The following is a 13235-nucleotide window of genomic DNA, read 5'->3' as shown; positions in this document are numbered from 1 at the left end:
CTCAAATATATTACAACTACTTCAGTTTTTATACAACCTCGGATTAAGGTCAGATCATAAATAATGTATTTTCCATGGTGACCTCTTTTTTCCTAGATTAAGCAATTTAAGTAGATTTCCCTAAATCTTTCTTTATTATTCTAAATATTTGTTTGAAAGGCTTAATTGTGAGAGTGTGTTTATCTATAAATGACTTCTGTGTTAAACCCTCTTAATAAAAGCCCCCAGGACGCAGTGTCTTTATTTTGGAAATGTAACCGTGGCTGCTGGTAATACAAAGGAAGATTCAATAAGAAGTTGTTGTATGGGGATGTCAAAGACTAAAAAAATATTTACAAAGTTGTGAAAAAATGTTAGTAATCAATTTACCTCACCACTTTAATGCTATGGCAGGCAGAGTAGAAATAACATCATATGTATGTTGCAGATAGTTGAAGTTATGCACTTGATGATGTAACAAAGGTTATATTCTAACCCTGTCTTATAGTAAGATTGTGTATGATTATGCTGCTCCTCAACATATGTAATAGTTACCTGCTGCTATAACATCCTCTATCCTCCTGTGAAAGCTTTTCACTAGATTTTGGAATGTTGTGAGTTGCTCCCATTCAGCATTAGAGCATTCGTTCAGTTGGAATAGGCTTGGCTCGCAGTCTGTGTTCAGGTTCATCTCCCAGGTATTTATTTGGGTTAAGGTCAGAGCTCTATGTTGACCAGTCAAGTTCTTCTACTTCTATCTCAACAAATCAATTCTGTACAGACTTTATTTGTTTATGGGGGCATTATCATTCTGAAACATGAAATGCCCTTGCCGAACGGTTGCCACAAAGTAGGAAGCACAGAATGTTTTTTTTTTAACAATCTAGCATTAATGTTAGATTTTTATTGGAACAAGGGAGCGAATCCAAACATTGTGAAGGAGCTCAGATATTTACATTTTGTATGTTATTTCTTCTTCACAAACCTTTACAAGTCATCATTACACATGTAGACTTCTCCTGGCATGTGTCAAACTCAGTCTGCCAGTTGGTGAAGCTAATTCATCACCTTGGAAAACCCTTTTCTACGTTTACAATGCTCTAGCCACTACTCAGCACTGTTCATGGTAATACAAGGCTGATTTGGTGCTGCCTGCTGCAATGTAACTCATGTTATTAAGTTCCTGACAAGTAGTTTGTGCTCCAACTAAAGAGATTTGCATGCACTACATGTATCAGCAGCCAGTGATCCTTTCCACTTTGCAACTGAAATATCATTGATCTTAGGCAATTGCAGTTTACAATGATGTCAATTATAGTGCAGCTCTAGCAGGGCTGATATTTAACACATTTGGCATGCTATAAAGCTGGAACACACTGAGCTCTTCAGTCAGATTCATTCTACTGCTAAAATTTGGTCTTTGAGGTTACATGACTCTCTACTAAATTGCACACAATAGGTGCGGCTTAAATAGGCAATTACACTCATTAGGTTAATACCACATGGATTTCAGTACCTACACTTGCAAATATGCATGTAAGCACCACATCAGATCCCTTCAGGCACAGGTAAGGCTGATTGGAACATATGGGCTGATTATTAGTCTACATTTATATGTATTTTGAGCCACATCATATAAATTTAGTTAGGAAGTAACATACATGTCATGCCATTTGAAAACATTTCTAAAACATTATAACCTAGAAATGTATCTTTTTTTTGTACTTTACGTTTACTATACCAATCTGATTTTTGGGGACTTTTTGGGGACTGATTTTTGGGGACTGTCGAAAACAATAATTGTTGCTGAACAGTATATTTAAATGGCAACTGTATCTTTATGGCTGAAAGATGTCACACAAACAAAACTAAACCATCAGTAAACCCTAAGCAAAACACTGAAATGGCACATTTAATAGGTGTCCCTAAATTTAAATTGCATGAAACACATACATTAAAAAAACAATAATCCTTATCAGTTATGTAATTACTCTAACCCAGTGTATATCTCGGCCTAAACAGGCTTTTTTATTCTTTATTTAATAAAAACCTCTGTTTTCCAGATACAGTAACAGTTTGCAACCAAAATATAGATGTTTGCTTTTAAGCAGGTGCAACCTGCTATGGCTTACTGCACCTGGGCAAACATAGTGTATTTTATTATATAACCCAAATAAAATCAAATACAATTTATAGCAGCATAGTTAGAACCTAATGCACGCATAAAAACAAAATGGGGAATTGCTATGTTATACACATAGAAATCATGTAATGGCAATTTGGACACTAGCAACCAGATTGCTGAACTGCAAACCGGAGAGCTACTAAATAAAAAGCTAAATAACTCAAAAACCACAAATAATAAAAAATAAGAACCCAATGAAATTTGTCTCACATTATCACTCACTACATCATAAAGTTAACTAAAAGGTGAACAACCCATTTAAAATATATATTTCTATACATTCCTATATATTTTCATGTTTGTTATTCATATTTGTGCTCTCTACAGGAGAGTTATACATTAGTGGGTGTGAATTACATTTTACTGTTACTCATGTTGCACAGAAATGGCAAGTTATGAATATTAGTCATCTTTTGATAAGGAAAGATTAATATGGTTAATTTTAGGGACAGCTCATATTTACTAGACATCATGCTTGCACATAATTACCCCATTATTACTGGAACAAACATTTTATTTATGATTAAACAGTGCCCAGCTCCTTCTACTGGTCACAGGATTTTCCCCATTTCATCTATAAACACATATAAATTATATGGAAATTCAGTTACATAGTAACATAAAGGCTACATCTAGTTACAGTATATAGGCAATGAGGACAGGGCTAATGTAATGCAGCAATAAGAATCCTTGCCATGATGGACATGCAGATAGTGTGACTTTTCTGTGGGTTGTAAATACCTGAGTATTTTGCTGTCTTGAAAGAAGCTGAAAAAGAATTAAATGGAGAAATAAAAATCTCCAATACTGCTCATGTTGTCACTGGTTGGGAGACTTTCTGCTCCCCTCTGTAAGGTTTCATCACTTTAATACCCATGGAAACAGTGTTCATAGGTCAGCAGAGGATTCAGTAAACAGGAGGTCCTTGATTTGGTTTTTAGATATCTCTAATATTTATCTAAGGCTCATGGCACACATTATAAGTTCTTCCCAGAAATAAAAAGCACAGGTGCAGAAAATACTGATTTGTTTCTGTGCGCACTAAATCAACTGAAGTCCACCTGTCAGTGTTCACATACTTTTTTTCTAATTCTATGTGGCACTGGATAATTTTATACTAAAACTTTGCCATTTTGAAAGGGGTTGTAAAGTCAAAAAATTATTTCCCATTATCTGGTCCACTGCTATAAAAGAAACCTATACACTTGAGCCATTTTTTAGATGCCAATTGCTGCTTTACTTCAAAATGACCAGCGTTGCTCCAGATTCTAGGCATCAGGAAAGCAGCGTGAGCAGGGTCGGACTGGGTCAGCGGGTCACAAGTAATGGAGTATGGAGTGGGGTTTTTTCTCACTTAGGCAAACCTCGGTGAGAAGCAGAGGAGAGCTGATAGTTTTAAAGTACTGTAGCCTCCAGCTGTCTAAACATTTATGCAGGCTGTAGTCAGTGCAAGTGCAGAGAAGGGGAAACTGAAGTACAGAATTTCCAGACATGTGTAGGTAAATGTGATAACATTCTGCAATAATTCATTTAGCAGAATCTAAATAATGTTTTTTTCACTCAATATATAGTTTAGCTTTACTGAAGAACTGTTGCAAATGTGTTTACCTGTCTATAATGCTGACAATATTCATAAAATAAAGAAAGCTGAAGCTAGCACTAAATGCCATGTGGCCGAGATTGTTACTTGAGGTGGGTCTGCTGAATTATGCTCATATCCTTTACTACAGCACATTTTAGGCCAAGCTAAAAGGAATTCCTATTCTGCAGTGGAATCCTCACTATGCTGCAGTCAGCACATTCTTACTCCCAAGGATATCCTGTCCAGTGACAGTGGAGGAAGTATTGGTTCTTCCTAGCTGCTGAATTACTCAGGTATCGAAAGGAAGCCCTTACTTCCTCAAGCTAGCCCTGCCTACCACCCACATATGACTTTCAGAAGAACAGGAAGACCCATTTCCCCTTTTTATTACAATCAATGAAGACCTTTTATGTGCATTTAACCATTTGTATAATGCTCATTTTACTACAGTGGATTAACTCTGCTGGTAACCATTTGTCTTTATCATTTATACAGCAAAAAACCTTTCTCCAGTAACCGAAAATGTAACAACCTTTTCTTGGTTACATTTACAGCTATTACAAATGATTTTGGCTGATCTACTTAAATGTTTCTGCTTAAAGGATGGTTCACCTTAAAATATAGTTTTAGTATGGTGTAGATACTCATCATATACACGTGGAATTTCAACTAATAAGAAATATGCTCCTTTTATAAAAAATAAAGGGCTGGAACTAGGGGTAGGCAAAAAAGGAAGCTGCCCAGGGCAAAGCTGATAGGCGCTGACTCTGCACCCGCTTGCTGTAGTTTGCTCTAACTTCCAGAGAGGCAGGGAATGGAAAGTGGGAGTGGGTTGCCAGTGGGTGGGATGAGTCGAGACTGAGACAATGGGTACTTGCCTTTAGTGCAAGTACTTTTTGACCCAGCACTGATAACATATAATGAATTCATTAAAGGGTCAAACTTTTAGTATAGAATAGAATTGCCAATTCTAACTTATTTTTTAATTGGTTTTCATGATTTATTTTTGTATAGTTTTTGAGTTATTTGCCTTCTTCGGACTCTTTCCAGCTTTCAAATGGGGGTCACTGAAAAAAAAAAACAAATGCTCTGCAAAGCTACAAATGTGCTGTTATTGCTAGTTTTTATTACTCATCTTTCTATGCAGGTCTTCTCCTTTTCACATTCCAGTGTCTTATTCAAATGAATGCATGGTTGCTAGGGTATTTTCAAACCTAGCTACCAGATTGCTCAAAATGCAGACTGGAGAGCTGCTGTACAAAAATCTAAACTAAAAACACAAATAATAAAACAACGAAAACCAATTGCAGATTGTCTCAGAATATCACTCACCTTAGGGAACAGCTAGGGGTAGGAGAGGGGACACCTTTGTGCCACCTGCACCCCCAAAAACTTCATAAACACAGACAGCATTCTCTGATGCAGGCCTTGAAAGTAGAGTGCAATGACTTATGGCTATGGATTTGGCCTATTCAAAAACACCGGTTCTGGCCATTTCTTGCACTTTGCATACTACCTTTAGTTAAGCAAACAGTCCTTGTTGTTTCCTAGTGTATTCATGTCTTTCTATTGCTTTATTCTCCACTTTCTCTTTTCTTTTACTTTATTTACTTTGTGAAACAAGGATGCCATTATTCTACAACTGTTTCTTATTATGAAAATGTGAAATTTACATGTGTTTGTTTAAGAACTGCTTTGTGCTTACGATTAATAATAGGAGTCTGTTCAAACAAGATTCGGAAGTTGTCCTTATCAGGCTGGCTAAAAAAGTAAAAGTAAGTGAAAAGTAATGGAGCAAAAGAAAACACGATTGCAGTGAGCTATTGCCAGCTGCTGCTGCAGCAGATAAAGTATGGACTCATTAGGGATCACCTAGTATATATGAATGCATTGCAAAAATATTTAGACACCTGACAAATTCGAATTTATCGAATAACAAATCATACAGTGAGATTTTGTTCTCTGTAATATTTGCTGATTCTCAAATATGGTTTGTTTTATATAAAAAAGCAAATTCTTAAGAATAATCAAAACATGTATTGCACCATTCATTCTTCCATTTTAAGAACATGCCCAGTCCTTACTGATTTTATAGATAGATAGCTAGACAGACAGACAGACACAGACAGACAGACAGATAGAAGTTATCAGCAAGGAGGAGCACTCACATAACAGGCCCAACAGCTAGCCTTGGTACAGGTTAAAAAATTAAAAAAAAAAATGTATATATATATATATATATACAGCAAAAAGGTCTTAGGAACAACACAGAACTTGCAAAAAATTAGCACAAAGTGCACTAATGTTCAATGGTTTTATTATGGGTTGTTATCTGCCTGTTGTTGCCTATTATATTACATCAAGGCATCTGGCAGAATTGGTTTGCTGGAGTGCACCCACTCTGAATCAGCTTTCCAGTTCAGGGGTAGAGGTTTGGATACAATGGTGCATAGGGTACCTTAGCCCAAAGGCTCCACTGATGTAAATTAACTATTGGTCCATTGAGTGGACTGTCTGTAAAAGCACCATGCCCTTAATGAAAAATGTTTTTTTATTCAGTGCCAATATATAGTAGATATGCATATGCTGAATATGATATTCAGTGTTTGTCAAACTATCAGGCCAACTTTACTTATGTGTTACTTGCAAATCTGTTGTGATTTACAAATGAGTTGCTTACCATTCATACCAGCAGTTGCTCCTTAATAACAAATACTGTTCACTCAACATATTACCTCTCTGTTGCTTTTGCTTCTGCTTTTTCACTGGAGGCAATGTATATATAAATGTAAGATTAATGTTTGCAGAGTCCTGTAGCCCGAATCATATTTTATTTGCTGATAATGATAACAGGTTAGGCCTTGGTGAAAAAGCTGGGGACTGCTTAGCTGCCTGTGATCTTTCATTAGAGATGTATAGGAAATACTTTGCATATAGCAGATATGGCAGCAGTGTCGGACAGAGGTATCCGGGCCCCCGACTCTAGTCGCAAACTCCAATAAGCTCCTTCAAATGCCACCACCAGTCACATATCGCTTACCACTTCCTTCCCTCTAGTGGGTGCAGACATGGGTAGGGGGAGGCGTCTCTCATAGTCCCAGCTGTGAGAGGCCAGGGTTGGTGGGGGCCATGGGGCCCACTGGGTTTTTTACCGGTGTCCTGTAAGCACAGTCTGACCTCTGCATGGCAGTGACAGGACCCTGTCCTATTGTACACTATTATAAAGCATGATGCCATGCAGAGAGTTTACAGATATGTTGGGAATTCTGGGTCATAAAACTTTATTGGATAGTCAATTAGACAGCTCCATATTGGTTAATTATATAACCCTATACACAGTGTTTAGCAAAAGACTATTGAAAAGTAAAGAAATATTTGCAGTTTGCAGTTTGAGTAAAACTTTTGACAATTCACATGAGGTAATAGTATAAGTATAATGTCTATTTTTAATTAGATTTACTAATATAAATAACTATATATATAAATCATATATATATCATATATCATAACATAGCACACTTTACTAATGGTAAGAAAAAAATCAATATGAAGCTTTATTGAATTGAATGTTTTCGTTCCCCTTGGGACCTTTCTTAAGGTTCCTGTTTTGTTTACTAAATTCCTCCTAGCTAGACTCCTGCTGAGCAGCATAACATACAATGCTTACTGAAAAACAGCATATGCCATTTTTAATAGCTTATGCTCTTTCAAAGTATGTATACGTATCCAATATACATTTGTAAAAGCTGTTAAATGATCTGTGATATAGAGGATGTTTTATTTTGCTTTGCCTTAAATGAACTGAAAGTACAATGTGTATTCGACTTGATGTTTCTGTTCTGCAATATAGTAATTTGCATAGTTTTATTGAATTAATAAACCAATTTCCATTTGGAGAATGCACTATAAACACACATGGGAGGCATGATAAGAGGGATATTGTTTCAACTGGGAAATTAATCATGCGTGACTCATTAAAATCATTAATATTTTTAATTACTGACATCATGAAATTGTCCATTTGTGAATCATTAAAGTCATATGTCTCCAGCAGTTCACAAAGCTCCTTTTTTTCTTTAAAGAAATAGAAATCCCTTAATAGCATGAGTCTTTTTAGAATGAAACCCTGCAGGAAACCCCAGAGGTTTCATTTAATCAATAAATTACTTTTCAGATAGAATTTTAAAGGTCCACAATCCTTTATTTGGTAACTAATGGTAACTGTAAATTATTTTATTTTAGCTTAATTTCTTCAAGCTGCTATAAACATTACCTTAGTTTTGCCTAAGCAACTAGGCAGAAGCCTCCTTGTCACCTCTCACCTATGTGCAATACATTTCCACAATGGCCATTTCCATTTTTCAAAAAGTTTAGATCTGTTTAGACGGCATGCCTGATGTAGTGGCGTGGAAGATTCCTGGTAGAAGAAGGCAGCTGCCTGTTCTGCCATATACTAACTTAGGCCAGTGCAATTTTTAAAGAAGTGGAGTGCCAGTCCAAGGTATGAGGAAAATGATTAAATTCACTAGGTGGTGCCTTACAACTGGTACCCCTAATTGACTTTAACTTTCTTTGTTCTTTAAAACCCAAGAACGTCCTTTGTCTAGCACCAGAATCTGTGAATAGCAATTCAATAATAGCTGTAGATCACCCAAGGTATATTCACTAGGGTTGCCATCTTTTCTAGAAAAAATACCAACCTTCATGCATTTCCTATTAATGACATTGGCATCAAGCAACATTCTGGCCAGGTGGGAACCCTACTCCCCACAAAACATCCAGAATTTACTGTTGTGATTTGAAGATCTGACATATTTAGGGTCTGAAGCACTGCAAAATGTCTTTGGGCTTGTATTCTGGCCTAAAGGTCTTTAGTACAGAATGAATAAGTGAAAACAGTGCTGCTAAAAGCCCATAAGTGTCATTATAACGGCCACTTCGAGCACCTGTCTCATTGTCATGTTTAGAAAATAAATACAATTATATGTTAGCACAATTGACATGCAGTATACTGTATTTTTTTGGCCTGAAGGTTTATGGAGGTCTAACACACCCTCTACTGGTAACTATTCATAGAACAATATCTACAAATATAATCAATGTATTGACACTCTTTGCTCAGTTACCAAAACGGGTTTTCAGTTTGGTAACACTGGCAAATAACGCATAGCAACCCATAAGAAGATACATTTTGTTGGTCTAATCCTGTAAGTATAATGAAAGCAAGCAAGGAACAAGTTGCTCAATCTGCCTTTTTTTGCAAGATGCACAATGTGTGGTGCATTGTTTAAGTAGCTGTAGACCTTTGCTCTTCTTTTCACCTTCTGGATGAGGGGAGGTGGGCTGAGGGAACCAGTAGGCACATAAAACTTAAGAAGCCTTGTCCTTACTGCCTACCTTCAGGGCTGGTTTGTGCCAAGCACTTTGCATCTGCACTGGATTTTTAATCCAGTAATGCCACAGACACAATTGATGGGTAAATGAGGCCTACATGTTGTGTGTTATGTGTCTTTTTTAGCATTGGACCTTTTAATGTTTAGAGCCTGATTATCCATTAGTTTGAGGGAAATGTTAGTGTAGAACACAATGCTGGGTTGTTGCCTAAATTATTATTAAAAAAGCACATAAAGCATGTTCTAAAACTGTCTTTTTCATTAATTTTTTTTAGGATGCATTTGTGGAGCTGTACAACAGCAATATCCAGCCACCGTTTGACCAGAGCTGGTTATCCATCAAGACAATATTAAGCCTTGCTGTGGTTGGAGCCTGCATCACAATAGGGGCATATCTTGGCCACAAATAAACATGGTGCATGATGTGGAATGGAAGTATCCAGACCTTGAAGAATTGGACACTTTGATGTGTAATACTAGTGGACCAATTGTTAAATCAGCTATAACTGCCAAAGGAGGTTTCACTTTATTTTCTGTAGAAATGTTTTCTTTTTATAGAGGTTTTATTTATTAAAGTTCTTTGCATTTCAAGCTAAGCCTCACCATCCGACAATTTACATGCAGTGTCTACCGCCTTCTTCCTTGGTTCCCAAATCCCTTCACAGCCACTGTCAGACTCTTGGAGTGTTTCATTAATGTTGCAGATGTTTAATTCTTACCAGGGGATTACTAACACAACCTTAATTTACAGAATTTAACTTTCATCTAGACTTCATGCTTCTGAATTCCAGACGTATTTTCTATTTAGTATAATCAAGGCAAAACCTAACACAGCCTCTGGTGCCTCCTAGAGGTGAGGAGCAATAGTATTGCCATCAAAATGTCTACAGTGTGAGTTATACATACAGGTCTTCTCTTTGAATCATAAGGAAAAGTTGAGTCAAACATATCTTAAACACGATTGGAACACATGGGGGAACATTTACTAAGGGTCGAGGTGAATTCGAAGTGAATATTCGAATTCAAAAACTTTGAATTTCGAACTAATTTTTGGGTACTTCAACCATCGAATAGGCCTAAATTCGACTTCGATTCAAAGTAAAAAAGTTCAACTTCGAAAATCAAAGTATTGTCTCTTTAAAAAAGTTTGACTTCGATACTTCGCCACCTTAAACCTGCTGAATTGCTATGTTAGACTATGAGAACCTCCTAGAACCTATAGCCAACATGTGGCTAAGTTTTTAGCAGTCAAAGTAAAATCGATCGATTCAATTGTTCGATTTGAAGGATTTCATTGTATGATCGAATGATTTTACTTTGACCGAATACGGCCAAATTCGATTAAAAAAAACTTCGACTTCAAATATCGAAGTAATGCAATTCGATGGTCGAATTTCGAAGTTTTTCGCACTTTGAAATTCGACCCTTGATAAATCTACCCCATGATGTTAAAAATATAGTCCCCCTAATTGCATCCTCAGTTTGAAAAATGTATCCATTTCTAATTATCTATAATAACGAAATAATTCCCTATAAAATTGCTATAATGTAAAGCTTAAAGGGCAACAATCATATTAAAATGATTTTTGGAAATAAAAAGCACACTTATTATGCGCAAGTGAGTTCCCCAACATGGCTGCCAACTCCACTCCCCAATCAGTTTTTTGGCTGACACCTTATAATAGGAACCAATTAACACATAATTGTGTTAATTTACTAACATAGGTGCTAAATTGTACCAGTGTAAAAAATCATCAATTACAAGATTGTCACACGCTAGCCAATATAAGCTGATGACTTGGCCCCTCCAGTATCAGCCACTTATTGGTTTGTGTATGGGGCAGGATCGGACTGGAGAGCCAGGGGCCCACCGGGACTACTGTCCAGTGCCCCCCCTACTGTGATGCGCCTGCATGAATGGCGCTGCGCGTGGCACCTGAGGAAAACTTTTTTTGTGTTCTGGGAGAGCGGTCTGGCCCATCGGGTTTTGTCCAGGTATCCCGCCATGCCAGTCCGACACTGGTATGGGGCCTTCCTGACATTACCAATATTACTAACAACCAATATTTGTCTGAAAATTAGGCAGATACTGTATCTATTGGTGGGTTTAAAAAATACCCCATATTCCTTCCTGACTCCAAAATGGACTAGTCCCTGGATCAACTTGTACTATGAGCTATCTTCCATAACCCTGTAATTTCCTCACTTGCTAAAAAGTAACCCAACCCCTTTCTGAAAACTATCTAATGTATCAGCCTGTACAACTGATTCAGGAAGAGAATTCCACATCTTCACAGCTCTCACTGTATAAAACTCCTTCCGAATATTTAGGCGGAACCTCCTTGCTTCTTATCGGAATGGAAGACCTCGTGTTAGCTGGGAAGACCTACTGGTAAATAAAGACAATACAGAGATTATTATATGATTCCCTTATATATTTATACATAGTTATCATATCACCCCTTAAGCGCCTCTTCTCCAGCGTGGACACCTGTGAACAGTGTGTATATATATATATATAAAGTAAACATTGACACAGCACTCACTTCATATTGATGCAAACTTCTCACTGACCCAAACAGCACAATGTTTTGAAGTACTCAGACCCCTTTCTCATAGCATGGATTCAACCGTCGCAAATTAGTATAATGCAGTACAACCCTTTTAAAGTGCAAGATGGGAAATCCCTATTAGGATATGACATCATCACCATACTTTAACCCCTTAGTATTTTATCACATCATCCATTTCTTATAGCTCAATACTACTTCCAACATACCCACAAAACCAAATAAACCAAAGAAGAAAAACAATGGAATCCAAATATTATTTACAAATAAACATATACATCATAATCTTTATTTAACCCATTGGGAGCCAGTGAATTTAACTGATGGATCCACCACCCCTCCCTCTTTCTTAATGCCAACTGACTCCCCCACCCCCAGGTTTAAGTGCATAAACCTCTTTCAATACTATGAATTTTAAATCAGAGTGTCCCATCTCTACATAGTGTTTGGACCCAAGAAATGTAATATTCCCCCTACTGTTGGAGGATCTATGCTGTAATATGCATGTCCTAACCTGCAGCGTGGTCTCACCATTATAGAGGAGACCACAAGGGCAGACCAACACGTATACCACAAATTTAAACATGTAAAGTGTCCCTTAAGATGATAAATGTCCAGTTTGGGGGTGACAAAAAGTTGCACCCTTATTCACACAACTACATTGATTACAGGATAAACATGGGAACATACCCTGTGATCTTGTACCTATGTACGTCCGCACAGGCCCCACTGGTGCCCAAAAGTCTGAATGCACCAGCTGTTTACCTAGGGTACTTCCCTTCCGATAGGAAATCAAGGTGGTTTCGTAAACATATACATATATATATCTACAAATATATTGTAGCCATATATTTGTGCGTATTACAAGCTACTTTTCATGAACCAACTTGTATACTATATTAAGTGGCTCTTTAAGACACCCCATTTAGACTCCTTTTACTCATGACAAGGCAGTATGTTTTTTTTTCCAAGTGGAGCTAGTAGATGTTAATGAACAAAAATCTTTTTAAGGTCCCAGACCTCCAAACAGATGCGTCTCCAAACATATGTTGAGTCTATACTCTAGTCAGTCACAACCCTACTGGATCGGTTATACCCTTGAGCACCCTGCATGTAGCATGACATACAGGAACCTGTACCTACTGTATGTCTGTTGCATCCTTCTGTATGGTAGTAAGATGTATTTTAGTTTTGTCGTTTTTTTAAATTGCACTTTATATCTGCATTTATTTGCCATTTGACCCGTTCACCCTCTTTACATACTGTATGTACTTACAATCATAATGCGTGTTCACTATTGCTTGTTAACATTTTTAAACACCCTGTTTAGCTCTTCTAAATAGTAAAACATAAATGCTTTACGTTTTTGCTTATATTCTTGTGCAGGTCAGATATATACAACTTTCTCTATGGCATTGACATGGTGGGGCACATTTACTAAGCTCGAGTGAAGTATTCGAAGTAAAAAAACTTCGAAGGTTTTTTTTGGGTACTTCGACTATCGAATAGGCTACTACGACCTTCGA

The 13235-nt window shown here is 37.1% G+C and overlaps 1 protein-coding gene across 2 annotated transcripts in view; it reads left to right on the top strand.

The window, feature by feature from the left end:
* Positions 1–9730, top strand: part of bcl2.S (B-cell CLL/lymphoma 2 S homeolog) — an 89144-nt gene extending 79414 nt beyond the window's left edge. The window contains 4 exon segments of one of the 2 annotated variants that reach the window (NM_001146093.1): positions 9415–9527; positions 9530–9533; positions 9536–9541; positions 9544–9549. In NM_001146093.1, the coding sequence (NP_001139565.1) occupies positions 9415–9527; positions 9530–9533; positions 9536–9541; positions 9544–9549 (129 nt within the window). 2 annotated transcript variants of the gene reach the window in all.
* The last annotated feature ends 3505 nt before the right edge of the window (positions 9731–13235 follow it).

Source organism: Xenopus laevis, chromosome 6S (assembly GCF_017654675.1).
Source record: "Xenopus laevis strain J_2021 chromosome 6S, Xenopus_laevis_v10.1, whole genome shotgun sequence".
In the NCBI taxonomy this organism is placed as follows: Eukaryota; Metazoa; Chordata; class Amphibia; order Anura; family Pipidae; genus Xenopus; species Xenopus laevis.
This window is presented reverse-complemented; position numbering and strand designations above follow the sequence as displayed.